Source organism: Somniosus microcephalus, chromosome 7 (assembly GCF_052327205.1).
Source record: "Somniosus microcephalus isolate GS21.2 chromosome 7, FLI_Smic_1.0, whole genome shotgun sequence".
Taxonomy (NCBI): domain Eukaryota; kingdom Metazoa; phylum Chordata; class Chondrichthyes; order Squaliformes; family Somniosidae; genus Somniosus; species Somniosus microcephalus.
Window position 1 is genome coordinate 236,192,292 of NC_140993.1, and position 22,925 is coordinate 236,215,216.

The window sequence follows — 22,925 nt, forward strand, 5'->3', positions numbered from 1 at the left end:
CTCGATCCACCGGCGGAAATCAGGAGCCGTTTTGTTAGGTTTTTTTTCTTCTCGTGGCTTTTTTTTTTCCAACAGTCAGGCTCTGCAAAGTCTCTCTGAAGCTGTTGCTAAGCGACAGAGACGCTTCCAAGGTACGGCCGACTGTTTAGAAGCTGTTGCTAAGCAACAGTGTTTGTTGCCAGATACGGAGCTGAAAATCTCCATATGCTTCAACATTAGCGCTGGTTTGTCCGGCAGTTTTGATAGATCGGCAACAGCTCGGTCCCATCAGTGCCGGATATAACAAAGTTTCCTGTATTGTGTTTAAAGGTTATGCTTCCTTTACAAAAATGTAAGCCCCACTTAAAAAGTGAACAGTCACCATTTTCTCCACAGCAAAACATATTCGTGGAGTATTTCTCACTGTGGATTTGTTTCCTCCTCCTCCTTTTAATTGATACTTTCTTGCTTTAATTTACATTTCCTAAAAGCAAAAAAAACTGATTTTCCTCTCCACAGATGCTGCCTGACCTGCTGAGTATTTCCAGCATTTTCTGGTTTTGTTTTAGAGTTCCAGTATCTGCAGTATTGTATGTGTGACTGAGTAAGCAATCCACTACTGATAATGAAAGGCTTAAACAGTAAGAAATGGGATAATGTCTCAATAGCTCTTGAATCTAAAAAGACTTTTAGAAGGGAAACTGTCGATGATTTCCTTCCTTTTTTTCCCCTCTCCCCTACCCCCCTAAACTCTTAAATCAAATCACCTAAGTGGACATTTCTCATACTAGAGCCGAGACAGGGATCATCTGTGGGCATTTCTATTGCGTCCTCAACCAACAGACAAGGATACACTCCTACCAGGGATCTGTGGACAGCAACCAGGAACAAGAACACAATATCCCCTCTCTGGGCCAAGGAGAGAACCAGTCCATCATAATTGATATAGTTGATAAATATATATCTTATTTTCTTCTGAAATAAGACTATAGGTTTCACCTCAAATTTAAAATACTGACTCCAACCTGGCAATGAAATTCAAGAAAACATCTTGCTTCCCATTTGAAATATTAAAATAGCCCTGTATGTGTGAATCAGGGGAATCATTATCTCACTATTACAACCACTTCCTCAATATTTAAGAGGCATCTGATGATAAAATATCAGCAAGTCACCACAAGAACACATCTTTTAATCTACAGGTACCAAGTTCCAGAAAACCATGCAGAAATGGCACTTTGCTCTTCCCTTTTCCATGTGGCTAATACTGGGCCACTAGAGCAGTACAGCCGTCAGTATAAATACAGGCTTCAAAATCATCATGCTGGATATATAAGACTTGTCTGCAATATTATGACTGACTATAAACAAGAGTTCTAAATGTTTTTCCCTAGACAGCAAAGACTGACTATCAAAATTTAATAAGAACTGAAACCGATACTACGGTTAGAATTATGAAAACTAAAAATTGAACATAGTTGACCTTTCTAAACTTTATTACAATTTCTGATTCTTACACAAATTACAATGGTACATGGCAGCTAGTGGTCGAAACCACCATTAATCAAGTCTGCTTAAAGTTCATTGATCAGCCAGGAATAAACTCTGGACTTGCTACATCCTACCTCACATGTGCATCCCTCAAAATTAATATGGCATTGTAAATGGGAGTACCGTAAATATTTGTCAGATCTCCCATAATCTGTTTTGCACAAACTCATGGCTCTAAAGAATAATGGGGGTGAAATTTGGCTTGGCCACTAGCAATTTACACTCCACCTGATTGTCTTTTCCATTGCAGTCACTCCCAATATTCCTCTGAACAGCTTCTACCGAGAGAACATTTAGTGAAAGTGGATGCACAGTGTTGTCCATTTGTCAAGATGTCCATTTCTATGTGTTACCCAGCAGCCACAATTCTATTCAAACCAGTCTACAGTCTGCAGTGTTCAATATCAGATTCTTTACAGCGAGAACTTTGTTTACAAGCAGATGCTGCGAGACCTAAACAGTTAACTACTCGGTTTTCAAAGTGTTTTTTTTCCTCACCTCAAAAAAAAGGAAGTAACCTGGAGTACAGCATTAATCTGCTAACAAACCACAATAATCAAGTCATCAGAGCTCCTCAGACTGAACTGTACCCTCCTTACCATGTTTTTTTTAATTACTTACTTACTAGTCATATTTGGTTTTAATTCCAAATTTCTTTCCGTTAAAACCAGAAATGGTAGGGGCGTCGGAAAATATTTTAATTAGTGTTTCATTGACCGGAGGACTTAAAGTCACTGAATGTCATGTTGGACTCTGTTCTAAGAGCATGGTTTCTGGGGTGTTCGAGATTCAAAACTGTAATATTTTTGAAAGTACAGAGGTGGTAATTAAACTCAGAACTAGTCTATGTGCCAATTTGATTGCTGCGAGAACAAGACGCCTTGGTTCAACATGGTTCCCAGTCAGAGCAGATAGTAAAGTTCTGACTAAACTGGATCACTTCTAGATGACTGCTGGAACAATCATAATGCTCAAACTAAATAACAGGCGCATGCACTGCAGAGGACTGTGCAAACAGGGTCAGCTGCTTTGGATGCACAAAGTTTGCACCATAAAGATTTAAACTTTAACAACCTCAGTTCTCACTATAGAACTTCCTGGTCCTTTGGAAGGATCAAAGTCAGAGCTCTACATTGACCGGAGGACTTAGAGTCACTCAATGTCATGTTGGACTCTGTTCCAAGAGCATTTCTAACAGGCCAGTCTAAGTAAAGGTAAGCACAATGTTAACCAAGTGGAAAGACAACTGGTGGGGAGGATCCTATATGTTCAACTCACTACTATAGACATTCCCCGAGCTGCTGCCTCATGGGAAACTTAAAATAAGATTTTTATTAAATACATATATTTTTTTTTTTATGACGTCTACTGCACAGAAACTTTTTCTCTTGAGGAATATGTTAATTTTATTCAAATTTAGAATGGGCCTTGAATTTTTTTATAATGGTTGTATAAATACTGTGTTAATGATTTGTCATGGCAAATATTTGTTAGTGTTGTTCACAATAATTCTCATACTTTTTTTTGGCAGTGCTATACGTCTTGCAACTGAAAATGTAACATCACATGGCGACAGCTGAACAATTTACAATGTCACACAAAGTAGAAGAGGAATTTAAAATGTTTCTTAAATTTACTGGATTGCCAGAAACAAATTGGTACAAAACATACACTGCAGTCCTCAAGACTATATATGGGTTTTCCTCGCTCTACCCTAATCCCCAGTGTCCTGCCTTCTCACCCCCCGCCCTTTCCAAAAAAATCAAATCCACGGTCATTAAACGTTAAAGCAGAAGGAACCTCTACTGGGAAAGTACTTCTAACCACGTTTGAGCATCAAGAACCTTCTTTACCAGGACAGCACTAGCTAGAGTACTATTGTGGGGGCCCTCACTTACAGTACTAGCTGTTTAATAGTCATTCTGCTTTGGATCCAGGAATCAAAATTCAGGAACAAAGCAAATTCCAAGTCCTCCAGGAGGCACTGCAGCTTTAATTGCCATCAGGAAATTTACCCTGCATTAAATACTTGGTTCCAAATCAGCACAGCAGGTTTTAAAGCACTTTAAATACCAATGTCTATACTGTACCTTTCGGCCTACATATACAGGAATGCCAATGATCATGGCTGGAATGGCAATCCCTGCAATGAGAGCTATTCCGACTGGAGCACCAACCAACGTGCCAAGCTGCCACAGAATCTTCTTTTTACGACTCCAAGGTTTCTTTCCCCAAAATGTGCAGCCAGAAGGACTAGAAAGAGATGCACAGGAGATAAAAACAAAAGTTAGCAAAAAAGGACATATTGACTGTTAAAAAGAAAGCAATTTATTCAAAATCATTTCAAAAATATGCAATGTTTCTTTGAAAGCCTCCCATTTGATCATAAGCACAACAGCACATTATGGAACAAAGATACTTAAAAATATTCAAGTACTGGAAAATGAAAGATCATGTGACATTTGAAATCCATGGTTAATGTAATTTCCTGCAGAGAAGGTTTAAACAATTGATTTTTCAACTAGTTTTCAAAAAAATATTTCAATTATAGATTGAGACAACTGGATCACCCTTGAAATGAGTGTTAATTTCATGGATGATCTGAACAAACCACTGCAACAGCTACACAAGCAGAATTTGTGCTTCTTAATTTGTAACCGCATGGTCATTCAATTAATGGTTTAGGGTAGGATGCCAAATTGCATTCAGCAAATCACAAAAACTGAACCCAAGGACAGCAACCAAGACAACAAATAAAGCACTTTTCTTTCAAGTAGCAGGGAGAACTGTCATATTAATGGCACTTAGTTATCAACTGAAACGCGAGTCGGATACCTTCTCTTTGGACAGGCTAAATTATTGTAATTATGATGAAATGCTTTAGAAATCTGGCTCATTTTCCTGTCAGACTGCTCACACGATGGCGCTTTAATTGCAAGTTCCTTTGTTTGTTTCCACTTCTCCTTCATTATCCCTCAAATCAATTTTCATCAGTTTCCATTCCTGTTCTCCTCCTTGGTCTACTTACCAGTGGAAAAGAAACCAAGTTGTTCTGATTAGAAAAAAAATAGCTGCTGACTTCTGATGTAGATCAGAGGGGCCCCAGAAAGTTCAACCATTTCAACTAAAAACATTTCAAAGTGAAATGGTTTAAAAACTCAAAAACTGGTTGATCTTCCAATCGGTCACAGCTACCATTGTTGTGGTGGAGGTTGGAACCCGAGAGCCAAGGCCACGCAATAAAAAGGTCACGTTTCCATGCCTCATCTCAAGCATCACAAACGTGGTCGCCCTGATTGGGAACTGGCGCCTGCCTGGTCAGAGCTTTCTTCCAGACAGTTTCCTCCCCCTTTTTTTCCTCTCCTGCAGGCACTGATTTCTGCTGGCATAGTTGTACAAGTGTCAGCAACCTTCTGGCACCTTGCACAAGTTGACATTCTGCACAGAGAGAGGCAGACTATTCAACCGCAGGGAGCATTATGTCCAAACTCAATTCTGTCCTCACTCAAAGCCCCCATTTGCATCAATGCAGAGTGATCTGGAGTCAGGATATTAGCTATTTCTCCCCCTCCTTAGCCCAGGGGAACTGAAGCCAGTTGTAGCACCCTAACTGCTGTCCTAGATGCACAGATTGGAAATTGAACTTGGAACCTGCTGACCTATGTGTCTTGATTAAATTTGCCTTCACTAACAGAGCCATTGTAGCAGCTGTTTGGAAAGTTTAAAAAATTGTTGCAATATAAAGAAAAATAAGGATGGAGAATATTTTTCCCATTACCACTCAAGATTGCAAGATCTCATCGGAGAGTATTCCATTAAAGTGCTCTATCTCACACACTCTCATGAGTGAATGACAGGTTGTGAATGTTTCCTACATATGGTCTTGTACAAGAAGACTGAGGAACTGACTAGAGTCTACTGGGGGACAAAAATATAATTACAGTTTTGGTGCCAGAAAGGCAAACTTTACAAGGTTAAGGAAGACCCGGCTAAACACAAACGGTCAAAAGCAAAACCATGTAGTGCATTTATATATTTAAAACACTCTTTCAGCTTCCCCCAATAAATAAATGCCATACAAATGTTGCAGAGATCATTCAGAACAGTCAATAAGTCATGTCAATGAAGTTGCTTAAAAAGATTATTGTATGCAACATTGAGTTTTCCATAGATTGTAATTTATCTTTTAGGTAATGAATGCAGAAAGCATTGTAAATGCCAAGAGCTTTTCAATAGCTGGCAGTTACTCCTTTATTCTTGATAACACTACAAAACCTCAAATTAACTTAAGCATTTTTTTTTTTGTTAAGTATTTAAGTAATAATAAGAACCGTGTGATACCTCTAAGCGCCTGGATACAAGATGAGCAAAGATATGTTTGGATCCACTTTGTGATTTTTTAAAAAATGATTAATTGCCAATTTGCTGATAAAGAAATTAATAACCAAGCTTTCTCTTCCATTTCCACAAAAAAACAATGTAGTCGCTTTGAATTTGGCACTGGTAGCGTGCATAAACCCTTGATTCTGTTGTATCCACCCAGATGCCATCTTCCACCCAACCCTCCAAACCTGCTGCAGATTCGCCCAACTTACTCTTAATGATTTCTTTAACAAACATGCTGTATGCTGCTGATTTGATGAGTCATTGCCATAGAGATGATCTAATGGACATTATAAGAATGATTCAGAATGCAGTGGGATGTGACTCAAAGAACTGAATCTCAAAGTTGTTTGCCTTTGATTCATATTTCTACCAAGTTGCAAGTGCTTGAAATATAATTTATAATCAGGGCGCAAATCACTATTTATTTGTTGCACCTTTTCAAAAACCATATGGTTGATGTGATGTCAATACTCTACTTTACTGAAACTTATGAGTTGCTAGCAACCCAACACCCTGATAATTGAGGCTGTAACTATTTAATTTTCCGCCAGAAATTTCCAATTACAAAGCACGGCAGTTTTACCAAAGTTCTGGGCACAACCGTCCATAGATCAGTCTAAACATACCTGTTACTAAGCATACTGCATGAACAAAGGAAAAAAATGTGCTGTTGAGGATGAGATAGAAGCTAAATATGTGATTCGCTTAACCATACAACTTCAGAAACATTAAGGAAATAAACCGGTTTTGTTCCCATAGGTAACGCATTTTCCATTTCATTTAGGTTTTCAGTGTCACGTTAGTATACCTTTAGTGCTGTAAATGGCTGCCTTTACACAGATCATAGAAAATTGCAGTAAGCTATTGTGAAAATAACAGAAATTCTTAAATTAGGAAAACTGGAATACTGTGCATAAAGCAGCCATTATTTAAGCCCTGTAATATTGAACTATGCAACCTCTGTTTTCACATTTTTTTTAATATTCGGTCATGGGAAGTGAGCGTCGCTGGCAAGGCCAGCATTTATTACCCATTCCTAATTGCCCTCAAGGTGATGGTGAGCTGCCTTCTTGAACCGCTGCAGTCCGTGTGGTGAAGGTACTCCCACACTGCTGTTAGGGAGGGAGTTCCAGGAATTTGAAGGAACGGTGATATATATCCAAGTCAGAATGGTGTGTGACTTGGAGGGGAACTTGGAGGTGGTGGTTTTCCCATGCACCTGCTGTCCTTGTCCTTCTAGGTGGTAGAGGTCGCAGCTTTGGGAGATGCTGTCGAAGGAGGCTTGGCGAGTTGCTGCAGTGCATCTTGTAGATGGTACACACTGCAGCCACGATGCACCGGTGGTGGAGGGAGTGAATGTTTAAGATGGTGGATGGGGTGCCAATCAAGCGGGCTGCTTTGTGCTGGATGGTGTCAAACTTCTTGAGTGTTGGAGCTGCACTCATCCAGGCAAGTAGAGAGTATTCCATCACACTCCTGACTTGTGCCTCAGATGGTGGAAAGGCTTTGGGGAGTCAGGAGGTGAGACACTCGCCTCAGAATACCCAGCCTCTGACCTGCTCTTGTAGGCACAGTATTTATGTGGCTGGTCCAGTTAAGTTGCTGCGCAATGGTGACCCCCAGGATGTTGATGGTGGGGGATTCGGCAATGGTAATGCTGTTGAATGTCAAGGGGCAGTGGTTAGACTCTCTCTTGTTGGAGATGGTCATTGCCTGGCATTTGTGTGGCGCAAATGTTACTTGCCACTTATCAGCCCATACCTGAATGTTGTCCAGGTCTTGCTGCACACAGGCACGGACTGTTTCATTATCTGAGGAGTTGCGAATGGAACAGAACACTGCAATCATCAGCAAACATCCCCACTTCTGACCTTATGAGGAGGGAAAGTCATTGATGAAGCAGCTGAAGATGGTCGGGCCTAGGAAACCACCGAGGAACTCCTGTAGCGATGTCCTGGGACTGAGATGATTGGCCTCCAACAACCACAACCATCTTCCTTTGCGCTTGGTATGACTCCAGCCAATGGAGAGTTCCCCCCCCCCACCCCCCCCAACGATTCCCATTGACTTCAATTTTACTAGGGCTGCTTGATGTCACACTCGGTCAAGTGCTGCCTTGATGTCAAGGGCAGTCACTCTTACCTTCAGAATTCAGCTCTTTTGTCCATGTCTGGACGAAGGCTGCAATGAGGTCTGGAACTGAGTGGTCCTGGCAGAACCCAAACTGAGCATCAGAGAGCAAGTTATTCGTGAGAAAGTGCTGCTTTTCGTGGACAGGACATACATGGGCAGTTTTCCACATGGTCAGGTAGATGCCAGTGTTATAGCTGTACTGGAACAGCTTGGCTAGAGGCGCAGCTAGTTCTGGAGCACAAGTCTTCAGCACGACAGTCGGGATGTTGTCGGGGCCCTCAGCCTTTGCTGTGCGCTCAGCCGTTTCTTGATATCATGTGGAGTGAATCGAATTGGCTGAAGGCTGGCTTCTGTGATGGTGGGGACCTCAGGCCAAGATGCATCATCCACTCGGCACTTCTGGCTGAAGATGGTTGCGAATGCTTCAGCCTTAGCTTTTACACTCGTGCATCATTAAGGATGGGGATGTTCATGGAGCCTCCTCCTCCCCCCGTTAGTTGTTAAATTGTCCACCACTGTTCACGACTGGATGTGGCAGGACTGCAAACCTTTGATCTGATCCATTGATTGTGCGATCGCTTAGCTCTGTCCATAGCATGCTGTTTAGCATGTATGTAGTCCTGTGTTGTACCTTCAGCAGCTTGGCACTTCATTTTTAGGTTTGCCTGGTGCTGCTCCTGGCATGCTCTTGTACACTCCTCCTTGAACCAGGGTTTGTCCCTTGGCTTGATGGTAATTGTAGAGTCAGGGATATGCTGGGCCATGAGGTTACAGATTGTGGTGAAATACAATTCTGCTGCTGATGGCCCACAGTGTCTCAGGAATGCCCTGTTTTGAGCTGCTAGATCTGTTCTGAATCTAGCCCATTTCATAGAATCATAGAAATTTACACACAGGAGGCCTTTTGGCCCATCGTGTCTGTGCCAGAATTTAGCACGGTGGTAGCGCCACACAACGCAATGGAGTGTGTCCTCAGTATGAAGGTATCCTGCATTGTAGCAGCAGGTCTCATATATGCAATTCCCACAACATCAGTAAAAATCTCTGAATCCAATTTAATAAAAATGGAACTGGATTTTTAAGTCGCCCCACTAATAAGTAACAAAGATAAAAATTTCCAATCCCATTTATGTTGCATTTAAAATAGAAAGGATAAGCCAAACCCAGTCTAGCATCGACATACACAGCCATTTCCACTAAATAACAGTAAATTACACGTGGCATTCCCCGCAGTCAGTTGATGAATACAAGCGTTTATATACAGGATGGCAATGAAGTGAAGTCATGTTCGAAACTCATTCCACAGAACCACCTAGTGGCCAGCATCTGCAACTACATTGTGACAGTTGACAGTCATTTACAATATTAAATATGACAGGATTGAGACACAAATATACTGATTGTGGACAGGAATTGTGCACCCCACCCAAGATTTTTAACTAGTCAATCTCTTGTGCATTGCACAAAGGAAGACAAGACCAAGTGTAGTCTTCAGGTGAAGCAGGGTTAGGGCCCAGGGGATAATTGGACTAAGACATGTAGGTATGATTCAGTTCCCATTTTTAAGTAAAATTCCTCATTTCCAGTTTAAGTTCCTAGGTCTACATTTATAATGGCAACTGCCTACATAAACAGGTCGTGCTGTAATTACAACTTCCTGTCAGTGGTGGTGCTGCAGTGCCTCTACTTGCAAGAGGATACAATTACAACATCACACATTTATATAAGCTATTTCCATTCTAAATGTGGACATAGGAAAGGCATGCAGACATGGAAAGCACATCACGTTCCAAATGTACGCCAACGACACCCAGCTCTAACCTCAAAGCCACCTCTCTTGACCCCTCCACTGCCTCCGATTCGTCACGCTGCTTGTCCAACATCCAGTACTGGATGAACAGAAATTTCCTCCAATTAAATATTGGGAAGACCGAAGTCACTGTCTTCGGTCCCCACCACAAACTCCATTCCCTAGTCACCAACTCCATCCCTCGCCCTAGCCACTGTCTGATGCTGAACCAGACCGTTCACATCCTTGGCATCCTATTTGACCCCGAGCTGAGCTTCCGACCACATATCATCTTCATCACTAAGACCGCCTATTTCCACCTCCATAACATTGCCCGTCTCCGTCCCTGCCTCAGCTCATCTGCTGCTGAAACCCTCATCCGTGCCTTGATTACCTCTAGATTTGACTATTCCAATGCACTCCTGGGCCGGCCTCCCACCTTATGCCCTCTGTAAACTGGAGCTCATCCAAAACTCTGCTGGCCATATCCTAACTCGCACCAAGTCCTGATCAAATCGGCTCCTGGTCCAGCAACACCTCGATTTTAAAATTCTCATCCTAGTTTTCAAATTCCTCCATGGCCTTGCCCCTCCCCATCTCTGTAACCTCCTCCAGCCCTACAATCCTCTGAAATCTCTGTGCTCCTCCAACTCTGGCCATATCCCTGATTTTCTTCGCTCCACCATTGGCAGCCGTGCAATCAGCCGTCTAGACTCCAAGCTCCGGAATTCCCTCCCTAAACCCCTCTACCTCTCCTCCTGTAAGATGCTCTTTCTAACCTACCTCTTTGAAAGGCCTTGGGACGTTTTACTACGTTAAAGACACTATATAAATGCAAGTTGTTGTTGTTGATATCCTCCACTTTGGGGGGGGGGGGGGGGGGGGGGAAGAAACCCTAAAATGTTCACAGCTCGAATCATCAGGTTTTCAAAATGTAGTTACTGTTGAAGACTTACCTTAAATAGTGCAGGTCAGAGATTTCTTTCATACAGAGCCAACAGAACTCACAACCACATACTGCACAAGTCATATGATTACAGCTTCCATCATTCATTTTTATTATGTACGCTGCACATCGCGGGCAAGGTTTAATATCATCTGCTGCAAAAAAAGAAACCATGATAAATCACATTATTAATAAATAGAAATAAATAAAATGGTTAGGCAAAATAGTAATGGATCAATGTATTGTAGACTGAATTAAACAGTACATAACCAGCATTGCAAGTTCATAAGCAACAGTCAGACCTAGTACGTGCACTTTTATTTTCCTTTTTTTCCTGATTTTTAGTATATAGTCATTCTTGCTATTTATAATTATTTGGTTCCTGACGTATTATGCAGTTTTTAACTAAAAAAAGGTAACATTTCAAAAGTGCGCCACAATGAAATGAAATGCCTATATCAGTTGTTTAAAAAAAAGTCATGGCTCAACAGATCAGATATGACAGTGTCTTTATGAAGTACTTTTTCTGTTTTATAGAAATAATAAAGCTTTTAGGATTACATTAAGTTCAATATTATAGTAGCCAAATTCAGCAATTGGAGTTGATCTTACACCAGCAAGCCAGAAAGTCTGAATATCCTGGAAATTAATTATAAAATAAATTAAAGCTACTATGGCAGGAAAAGTACACACTGTTCTACTGCGTCAGAAGAAGAGAGTTTCCATGACCCATGTTGCAGCATTTTATCTACAAAGGCTGAGTAGGGTTCAACAGTGCGCTGTGGTGTATGCAAGACATAGAAGCTGATGTTCACAGTCTCTGCCGGGCGTGAACCGGGCGGTTGCGTTTCAAAAATTGTGGGGTTGAACTCGGTGCCCATTCCCACTCCACCTGCCAGTATTTCCTTTGGACCTTCACATGGGCAGCCCAGACACCTGCCTGTTGCGGGTGAGAACCCTACTTGTAATATGAAAACTAGGAGCCATAAATACAAGACAGTCACTAATAAATCCAATTTCAAATTCAGGAGAAACTTCTTTACCCAGAGAGTGGTTAGAATGTGGAACTCGCCACCACAGGGAGAGGTTGAAGCAAAAAGCATGGGTGCATTTAAGGGAAGGCTCGTGTGGACCATAAACATGGACCAGTTCGGTAAAATGGCCTGTTTCTGTGCTGTAAATTCTATGTAAAAATGCTTACAATTTTAAAGTGACCAATGAACAGACAGTGCATCACACAAACTTCACCCATTGCTACCAGACATGGAGTGGCCTAACCTAAGCAAGCTGCAGCAAAAGCAGCTAAATTTCTGTCTTTTGAGCCAGGAAGAGCATAAATGGTCCTCAGAAACCCACAAAAAGCTTCCCACCCCCCCATTATTTCCAGCTGAGCTCTGTTGAAGGGCCACCGAAGTTCCCTCCCACTCCAACAGGTGCTCACAGCTCGTCATTCAACTGGAATTGAAGTCTGGGCTTCTTGCCAAGGACACAGGGCGGTGCCATTGCACAACCCGCCCAATGCCCACACAAAGTAAAACCTGCCCACATTGTTGACATAGTTTATCATCCTACACATATATTACGTGCAAGAAAGCGTTCACCAAATCAATTGTAACCGAGTTTGGATAAATGCATTGTGACAATATGGCGACATCTCTTGACCTGAAAAATCTAAAATAAATCACTAACATTAAACCTACACTAGTGTTCAATATGGATAATAATACAAAACACAAAATGTTCACATTGATGGAATTGTCAGTAGAAAGAGGGATGAAGTTAAAAAGAAAAGGAATTTCAAAGAAACAGAAATAATGTCAGGAAGGTAAGAGCCCATGGGATCCAGGGTGCCTTGGCACATTGGATCCAAAACTGGCTTAGTGGCAGAAGGCAGAGGGTGATGGTGGAAGGTTGTTTTTGTGACTGGAAGCCTGTGTCCAGTGGGGTACCGCAGGGATCGGTGCTGGGTCCCTTGCTGTTTGTGGTCTACATTAATGATTTGGATGTGAATGTGAAAGGTATGATCAGTAAGTTCGCAGATGACACGAAAATTGGTGGGGTGGTAAATAGCGAGGCGGGAAGCCTCAGGCTACAGGACGATATAAATGGGTTGGTCAGATGGGCGGAACAGTGGCAAATGGAATTTAACCCTGAAAAGTGTGAGGTAATGCATTTTGGACGGACTAACAAGGCAAGGGAATACACAATGAATGGTAAGACCCTAGGAAAGACAGAGGATCAGAGGGACCTTGGTGTGCATGTACATAGATCCCTGAAGGCAGCAGAACAGGTGGATAAGGTGGTTAAAAAGGCATATGGGATACTTGCCTTCATTAGCCGAGGCATAGAATATAAAAGCAGGGAGGTTATGATGGAGCTGTACAAAACGCTGGTAAGGCCACAGCTGGAGTACTGTGTGCAGTTCTGGTCGCCACACTATAGGAAGGATGTGATTGCTTTGGAGAGGGTGCAGAGGAGATTTACCAGGATGTTACCCGGGCTGGAGCGCTTCAGCTATGAAGAAAGACTGGAAAAGCTGGGGTTGTTTTCCTTGGAGCAGAGAAGGCTGAGGGGGGACCTGATTGAGGTATACAAAATTATGAGGGGCATAGATAGGGTGGATAGAAAGGAACTTTTCCCCTTAGTAGAGGGGTCAAAGATTCTAGGTAAGGGGCAGGAGGTTTAGAGGAGATTTGAGGAAAAACTTTTTCACCCAGAGGGTGGTTGGAATCTGGAACTCACTGCCTGAAAGGGTGGTAGAGGCAGGAACCCTCAACATTCAAGAAGCATTTGGATGAGCACTTGAAATGCCATAGCATACAAGGCTACGGACCAAATGCTGGAAAATGGGATTCGATTAGACAGGGCTTGATGGCCCAAAGGGCCTCTTTCTGTGCTGTATAACTCTATGACTCTCTATGACTCTAATGTATTCAACAATGTAAAAAAAAAAGTATAACCATTACAGGAAAGTATCTGGATTAAATGTTTGATGTGCTGTTTTCTCAACTCAAAATTAAGCTTATACTTTATACCCAGAAAAAATGCAGCAGCATTTAATGAGTCATTCTGCACAGTCCGATCTTGGTTTCATTGGCCAGCAACCAACATAGAAACATAGAAGATAGGAGCAGGAGTAGGCCATTCGGCACCTCGAGCCTGTTCCGCCATTTAATGAGATCATGGCTGATCATCCAAATTCAGTACCCTGTCCCTGCTTTCTCCCCATATCCTTTGATCCCTTTAGCCTTAAGAAATATATCTAACTCCTTCTTGAATATATTTAATCAGCTGGCCTCAACTGCCTTCTGTGGTAGAGAATTCCACAGGCTCACCACTCTCGGTGAAGAAATTCCTCCTCATCTCAGTCCTAAATGGCTTACCCCTTATCCTTAGATTGTGACCCCTGGTTCTGGACTTCCCCCGCCATCGGAAACATCTTTCCTGCATCTAGTCTGTCTAGTCCTGTTAGAATTTTATAAGTTTCAATGAGATCCCCTCTCATTCTTCTAAACTCTAGCGAATATAAGCCTAATCGACTCAATCTCTCTTCATACGTCATTCCTGCCACCCCAGGTATCAGTCTGGTGAATCTTCGCTGCACTCCCTCCATGGCAAGAACATCCTTCCTCAGATAAGGCGACCAAAACTGCACACAATACTCAAGATGTGGTCTCACCAAGGCCCTGTACAACTGCAGCAAGACATCCCTGTTCCTGTACTCAAACCCTCTCGCTACGAAGGCCAACATACCATTTGCCTTCTTAACCGCCTGCTGCACCTGCATGCTTACCTTCAGCGACTGGTGCACAAGGACACCCAGGTCTCGTTGCACTTCCCTTTTTCCCAATCTATTGCCCTTCAGATAATAAACTGTCTTCCTGTTTTTGCCACCAAAGTGGATAACCTTGCATTTATCCACATTATACTGCATCTGCCATGCATTTGCCCAATCACCCAACCTGTCCAAATCATACTGGAGTTTCTCTGCATCCTCCTCACAGCACACACGCCCACCCAGCTTTGTGTCGTCTGCAAACTTGGAGATATTACATCTAGTTCCCTCGTCTAGATCATTAATATATATTGTGAATAGCTGGGGTCCTAGCACTGATCTCTGCGGTACCCCACTAGTCACTGCCTGCCACTCGGAAAAAGACCCGTTTATTCCAATTCTTTGCTTCCTGTCTGCCAACCAGTTCTCTATCCAAGTCAGTACCTTACCCCCAATCACATGTGCCTTCACTTTGCACGTCAATCTCTTATGCGGGACCGTATCGAAAGCCTTCTGAAAGTTCAAATACACCACATCCACTGGCTCTCCCTTATCTATTCTACCAGTTACATCCTCAAAAAATTCCAGTAGATTAGTCAAGCACGATTTACCTTTCGTGAATCCATGTTGACTTTGTCCGATCCTTTCACTGTTTTCCAAGTGCTCTGCTATTACATGTTTTATAATGGACTCTAGCATTTTTCCCCACTACCGATGTCAGGCTTACCAGTCTATAATTCCCCGTTTTCTCTCTACCACCTTTTTTAAATAATGGGGTTACATTAGCTACCCTCCAATCCATGGGAACTATTCCAGAGTCTATAGAATTTTGGAAGATGACCAGCAATGCATCTACTATTTCTGGGGCCACTTCCTTAAGTACCCTAGGATGTAGATGATCAGGCCCTGGGGATTTATCGGCCTTCAATCCTGTCAATTTCCCAAACACCATTTCCCTACAAATACTGATTTCATTTAATTCCTCCCTCTCATTAGACCCTATGTTCCCCGAAATCTATAGAAGGTTATTTGTGTCCTCCTTTGTGAAGACAGAACCAAAGTATGTATTTAATTGGTCTGCCATTTCTTTGTTCCCCATTATAAATTCCCCTGATTCTGACTGCAAGGGACTTACACGTGACTTCACCAATCTTTTTCTCTTCACATAGCTATAGAAGCTATTAGTCAGTTTTTATGTTCCCTGCAAGCTTACTCTCATATTCTATTTTCCCCCTCTTAATTAATCCCTTTGTCCTCCTTTGCTGAATCCTAAACTGCTCCCAATCCTCAGTTTTGCTGCTTTTTCTGGCCAATTTATATGTCCTCTCCTTGGATCTTATGCTATCCCTAATTTCCCTTGTTAGCCACGGTTGAGTCACCTTTTTTGTTTTATTTTTATGCCAAACAGGGATGAACAAATTCTGTAGTTCATCCATGCAATCTTTAAATGTTTGCCATTGCCTATCCACCATCAACCCTTTAAGTAACGTTCCCCAATTCATCCTAGCCAACTCGCGCCTCATACCATCGTAGTTTCCTTTATTTAAATTCAGGACCCAAGTCTCTGAGTCAACTGCTTCACTCTCCATCTTAATGAAGAATTCTATCATATTATGATCGCTCCTCCCCAAGGGGCCTCGCACAACAACACTGCTAATTAATCCTTTCTCATTACATAATACCCAGTCTAAGATGGCCTGATCTCTAGTTGGTTCCTCGACATATTGGTCCAAGAAACCATCCCATATACACTCTAGGAATTCCTCCTCCACAGTATTGTTACTAATTTGGTTAGCCCAATCTATATGTAGATTAAAGTCACCCATGATAACTGCGGTGCCCTTATTGCACGTGTCACTAATTTCCCATTTAGTGCCATCCCCAACCTCAGCATTACTGTTTGGGGGTCTGTATACAACTCCCACTAATGTTTTCTACCGCTTGCTATTTCTCAGCTCTACCCATACAGATTCCACATCATCAGAGCTAATATCCTTCCTTACTATTGTGTTAATCTCCTCTTTAACCAGCAATGCTACCCCACCTCCTTTTCATTTTTGCCCGTCCTTCCTGAATATTGAATACCCCTGGATGTTGAATTCCCAGCCTGGTCACCCTGGAGCCATGTCTCCGTAATTCCAATTACATCATATCCGTTTACATCTATTTGCGCAGCTAATTCATCTCCCTTATTACGAATGCTCCTCGCATTAAGACACAAAGCCTTCAGGCTTGTTTTTTTTTGTTTTTTTTAAAACACACTTAGTCCTTTTAGAATTATTATTTACTGTAGCCCTGTTTGATTTGCACCTTTGATTTCTCTGCCTTCCACTTTTGCTTTTCTCCTTCCTGTCTTTTGTTTCTATCCTTGCTTCCCTTTCCTCTGTCTCCCTGCACAGGTTCCCAGCCCCCTGCCATTTTAGTTTAAACCCTCCCCAACAGCACTAGCAAACACTCCCCCTAGGACATCGGTCCGTCATTTATGGACAGAGTTAGGAATGCAACTGTAGACAGGAACATTTTCTAACCAGGCTCTTGCAAGCTTACAAGTAGTTTGGAAGATAAACTGCACAATGTTATTGATGAGCATGCAAATAAACACTTTTGTGAGGTTGTAGAATGGGGTAGTTTAGTAGAAAGCAAAAGGGCTCATCTGAAGCACTGGTTTTCCAGTACAGGAAACTTTGGTTTATCCGGAGGTTGTATGTCCGGAAACCTCGATCTACCAGCAGAAATCAGGAGCCGTTTGGTTAGGTTTTTTTCTTCTCGTGGCTTTGTTTTCAACAGTCGGGCTCTGGAAAGTCTCTCTGAAGCTGTTGCTAAGCTACAGAGACGCTTCCAAGGTACGGGCCGACTGTTTTACAAGCTGTTGCTAAGCAACAGTGTTTGTTGTCAAATACGGAGATGAAAACCTCCGTATGCTTCAACATTAACTTTGTATGTCCGGCAGTTTTGATAGATCGGTAACAGCTCGGTCCCGTCGGTGCCGGATATAACAAAGTTTCCTGTAGTCATTTTCCTTGCCAGCAAGACTAAACATGTATGGGCAGGCAAGTTCCATTAAAACCTTCATAGGCGAGGTCAATATTGTTAACCCTTTGACTGGGTTAATGGGCTGCTTGGCAAAGAGAACTTTTTAAAATCAATGTGGTTTACAGTATTACCTAAACAGGTGAATAGGACAATAATTCTGGAAACCTACAAACATAGCATGCATTTCTATAGGAGGAGATTCCATCAAGAAAATGGTTACCTGTGGAGCGAGATGGTAAAATCTGATTGACCAGGAGGCTGTTTATTTCAGGTAACCCCTTTCTTCCCGAAATCTCGTCTTGAACGTATCTACGAAGAGTCCAGTTTTCTGTACCTGCTGCACCAGATTCCTGACTGTAGCTGATTGACGACGAGCGTATTGTTCTTAATCGTAAACTTTGCGCTCTCTGTTGACGTGCTGCATCACAAGTTTGATTTGGATGCCATATTTGCTTACAGTGGTAACAGAACTCAGTGCCACACCCTTCACGGGCACAAGTGAGTTTTGGACAGCTGGCACAGCCAAACGCTATCACTGCATAACTGCAAAAAAAAAAATTAATGAATTATTGCCTGTATGAAAACAAATTCAGTCCTTACCTCCACTCTATTTCACTGGACATCAAATAAAATCTTTGATTGTAAACTAGCCACACATGCATCCTAAAGGTTTCTCAGACTTCAGAAGTTTGAATCACTCAGCACCTTCATACAAACCCTCAGATCCATTTTACCAGTACTCAATCACTGCAAAGCAGCTCTGATCTAAACCCCAACTCCCAAATTGAGCAATTAGACCAGTACCTGTATTACAAATTTGGGTCAGCCACAGATACCCTCTCTGGTTCAGTCGTTCCCATAAATGGTCCGAGCGCCTTACTTTATGGGTGTTGATTCACACTGCCCTACATCTACTCTCACAATAGCGTAACCCAAGGGTTTGTAACATTAGTACGCCATTGCGACTTGAACCAGATGTCCTCATCTTTCGCACATGTGCTTCTCCAATCTCTCCGGAGACAGACGGAACAAACAAGTGGTGGCAGGGCAGATATGAATGGATGAGCTGCATTAATTCACAGTAAGGTGAACATACAGACAGCAGTTATGATCAGACTCACTTAATTGCCAGCATTAAATTTAAACTTGTATTCTCAGGGTTAAAAGCCCAGTCACAGAGAAGTTCTCAAAAGAGTCCTGAGCTGAGTCACCAGACAGGATGGGCTGCAAAGGGCTTCATAAGATGCAAATTGGTAAGGAAAGCAGAACATGGAATGTCAATGGTAATTGTCAAACGGCTGAAGTGACTGCATTCAATCACAGACTTCCTTGCCATCGTCAAAAACTGGGACATTGGGTTTGATTGATAGCTATGTCGGAAACCTTTGAGAAAGGGACAGGGAGCCTACTCATTGATTTGACTGTAGTCCTCTTTGAGGGACAGCTTGGTGGCCGGGGTCTCCAATTTCAGTATTATATTGGGTTTTTAGTGCTTATTTCAAGCCTGTCTTCAGTTTTGCATCAGAGAAGGACTGCGTTTTAAAATTGTGCTGCCTAGCAGAGAGGCAGAGTCAGTTTAGGGCCACGACAGTGTGTGCGAGAGAGCGAGAGGTGAGGGAGCTAGGTGAGCGAGTGAGAGTGAATGAGGGCGAGTGTGAGAACACGGAATAATGCAGCACAATATATTCCAGTAGTTGATGAAGAGCAAGAGTCACCTGGGTGTTATATTGCTCAAATACTCTCTGCATATGAAACTCAACTTTGAGAGGCCAGAATCTATAATCTATAATTGTGCTCCTGGGTGCTCTTCAGTTTAAATATTTGCAGTGTTGTCAGTAGGATTTTAGCAAAGCATGAAAATGCCACACGCTCATCCTTGCGAGCTTTACTAATATCTTAGGGACAACACAGAAAACCTTGGAATATTCAACAGCTTTCGGTTCCAAGGCTTCAGGTTGGTCACACTGTTGAGATTACTAGAAACACCTTTAAGCAGAACATCTAATTGGGATTAAATAACTAATGGGGTCAGAAAAACAACAGCTTGTATGCTGTCAGACGTATTGTGCATCACTTGGCAAATATATTAGTTTCTTCATGTTTGGCAATTACATTCAGTCTGATGTCTTACTCATTTTTTATTTTGAAGGGCAGGAACCATCAATTATTGGAGCTCTAAATCTGAACAGCCCACTGGCTCAGTAAAACTGCACGTTTTACTACGTTAAAGCTATTTAAATGCAAGCTGCTGTTGTTGAAACATCACAAAATTGTTTTAAGAATTTGACAGTATCACAGTTATAGAAGCATGAATATAAGGTGCACTAGACATAATCCTTAGTTAAAGAAAGAATTTGTCTATGTTGAGGATTTATAGTAAGCTGGGTAAACAACACCAAGTGCGTGAAACAGAAAATATGTTTTTTCTGATGACTCGGGTGATTTATCCCTTGCACATATGCAAAGGGGCAAACTACCAATACAATTAGACTAGAGTATTTTTGGCTCCCCCGATGGCTGAGTTTCTCTCCAGTGAGTAGAGGACATCTCCTGACTTGTGCTGAACTAGTTGATCGAAGTTTGGGTAGTTGTACGGCCACAATTGACCTCAGCAGCCCAGGTTAGAAAGGGGGAAAACTGACCAGCTTTCCCTCTCCTGATCACTATTAAATCAACTACTATGTGGCATCAGGATTGGCCTCAGTCGTCATGCACTCACGATGGAAAAGCCTCAATACCACGGTCAAGGCTCCCAATGAAATAAAGACTATTTGGGTAAGATACCCGAGACTGACTAGCACCCAGAGAACTGAACCTCAGCATGTAGTCAACACATGCAGGGAAAGAAGAAAATTAATGAGGAGAGAAAAATGCATGTGGTTATTTTAATTCTCTATATGCATGCAACTGCAGAAACATGGAGGCAGAAATTCCGGTCCCTACGGGTGAGTACGTACTGTGAACTCACCCGTAGGGACATCGGAAATGCCGGTTTCAGGCATGCACTGGAAACCGGCATTCCCGATCTGTCAAGAAAGCTCTTGACAGATCGGACGCCTGCCCTGGAGCAGGGCCTCTGCAGGTGGAGAGTTAAGTTTTTTGGAGACCCTCCATCCACAGAAAACACTTACAATTCTTGCGCCTGTAAAAGCAGGCGCAAGGCCAGCTTTTACCAGGCTAAGAGTTGAAGTAAAAAAAACATTTTTCCACTGATTTATCATTTTAAAATAGTTTAAAGAAAGGTAAGTTTATTTTTAGCCCTGTTAAAAACTTTATTTTTTTCAAAAATTTAAATTTTTGTTTAAAATAGTTAATGTATGTAATTTAGTCATTTTAAAAAGTGATTTTATTTTTAATTGAAGTTTTACTTATGTTTTGAGGGTGATCTCTATTCATAGATTTGACAGGTCTTCCTGTCAAATCTATGAATGGATAGTTCCTGCTCTGATTGGCTCCCCATGGCCCACGTGATCCCAGGGACGCTGCAAACAACCTGCGCCTCTCGGATACGCGTGCCCTGCACCCCGGCAGTTTGAAGAGGCACAGCAACGGAACTCTGCACCTCCCGGAAGCCCTCCGGTCCAGGCGGAGATTTTTCCAAATCGCAGCCCTCTGCCCGCGAACGCAATTTCTGGGCCATTATATACATGGGCCAGGACTGGGCGCAATGCTGGGTGTTCAGGCCCTATTTAGACAGCACAAAAGTATGAGCTGTTCCATTATTCAAACTGACTTATAAGTTAGAGACTTTCATTTCTTAGAAATGTGCTTTGAAACTCAGAAGTTAACATCTGTAATGCTTCAAGCCAACAGTCCCATTACACAAGCTTAATCGTCAGTTCATGTTCATGTACTCCTAACTATCTTTACAAAAGTGAACAATTACACCAACTGCAAATGCTTATCGTTTAACCCTGTAACATGTGACTCAAATCTCTGCATCTAAATCCAACCCATTAAGCTTTTTATTGCACCCTACAAATCAAAATGAAAAAGTGGATTGGCCTATGACCAGCACTTTAAAAAAAAAAAAAATAGACTGATCTTTAAGTATAAAGTAAATCTTAAATGCTCAAGACATGAAATGTTCTAGTGCTTAAGAGTGCACAGGCAAGATGAGTAATCTTGCTGTTTTATGATGAAATCAGACCAGTCTTGGAAGAGGGCTATGTAATTTGGTTAAATAAGAGAAGTCTGTTTTTCTCTCCACACACTAAGGCTTTCCGAGATCAAGCTAGGTGTATCCTATGAAGAATAACAATGGAATACAGCAGGAAAAAGGTAAACGACAGAAAATGCTGGAAACACTCAGCAGGCCAGGCAGCATCGTGGAGAGAGAAACAGAGTTAACGTTTCAGGTCGAAGACCTTTCGTCAGAACTGGAAAAAGTTGGGAGAAATAACAGATATTTAGGCTAAAGGCTGCTCCTTTGATTTTGCAATTTATTTGTATTTTTTGAGGGGGGGTGGGGGAAGAAACACAATTAGTCTTTAGATGGTCATTTGAAACATTAAACTGAATGCACAGGTTTAAGTGAATAATCCACCAAGTTTTATACTAAAAACGTAATTTAAAAAGGATGGAATCCAAATGCTTATCTAACATTTCCTAATTTCAGCATAAAGCTTGCTCAATCGCTATGTAGCAAGAATGCACATATGAAAACGTTTTAAAGACAGCACTGGGTGCAAGTGCTTTTGCCCAAATTAGTTCCCTAATGGTTCTCTGATGACGTGGGAGTATCCTTAATCACTTCCTCGCCAGTGGAAGCACACTGAGCATTTGCAGGGTGCTGGTATATTAGACAACTGTTTAGAGAGAGAGAGATAATGTGCTGCCAATCCCCAGGGTAAATGCATTCGGAACATGGTACCTTCATAAGCAAATCTGCAATGAAACGTGGAACATATGGTGGGCTTGCAAGCCTCCTTTTATTATTATATACACAGTCTGGTTTATTTGAAAGTATAATCTGAAATATTCCTTTAAGGTTTTCTATACCAGCTGTTTAGTAAGAAACCGGTGCTGGTTAACAAATGGATTACAGTTCAATTGGTGTGCAGTAGCAAATCACATTTTATCTGCCAGAACTTATGCAATGGAAATGCTTGTCACCCAAGTGATCTAAAACTAGTGAACCACACTGTTCAGCACTGGATCTCATGAATGGTCCTACCACAGTCACTTATATGCTAATTACATTTGAATTCATTTCTCAGATGAAAAAGCCTCACCTTCCAAGAGATTCCCAGACTTCTCATGGAGACTGAGATTTGTGGCAACAGTCACTTGGCGGTGGATCAAGAATGCTATTTAATAAAAATCCAGTACTG

General features: G+C 42.0%; 1 protein-coding gene across 5 annotated transcripts in view; it reads right to left on the reverse strand.

Moving 5' to 3' along the window:
• rnf19a (ring finger protein 19A, RBR E3 ubiquitin protein ligase) overlaps positions 1 to 22,925 on the reverse strand; it is an 82,857-nt gene that overhangs the window by 18,023 nt on the left and 41,909 nt on the right. For 4 of the 5 annotated variants that reach the window (XM_085993457.1, XM_085993459.1, XM_085993458.1 and 1 more), the window contains 3 exons: positions 17,813 to 18,135; positions 10,795 to 10,939; positions 3,621 to 3,783 (listed from right to left, as the gene is read on the reverse strand). In XM_085993457.1, the coding sequence (XP_085849583.1) occupies positions 3,621 to 3,783; positions 10,795 to 10,939; positions 17,813 to 18,135 (631 nt within the window). The remainder of the gene's footprint in view (positions 1 to 3,620; positions 3,784 to 10,794; positions 10,940 to 17,812; positions 18,136 to 22,925) is intronic. The other variant, XM_085993461.1, reaches the window with a different exon arrangement.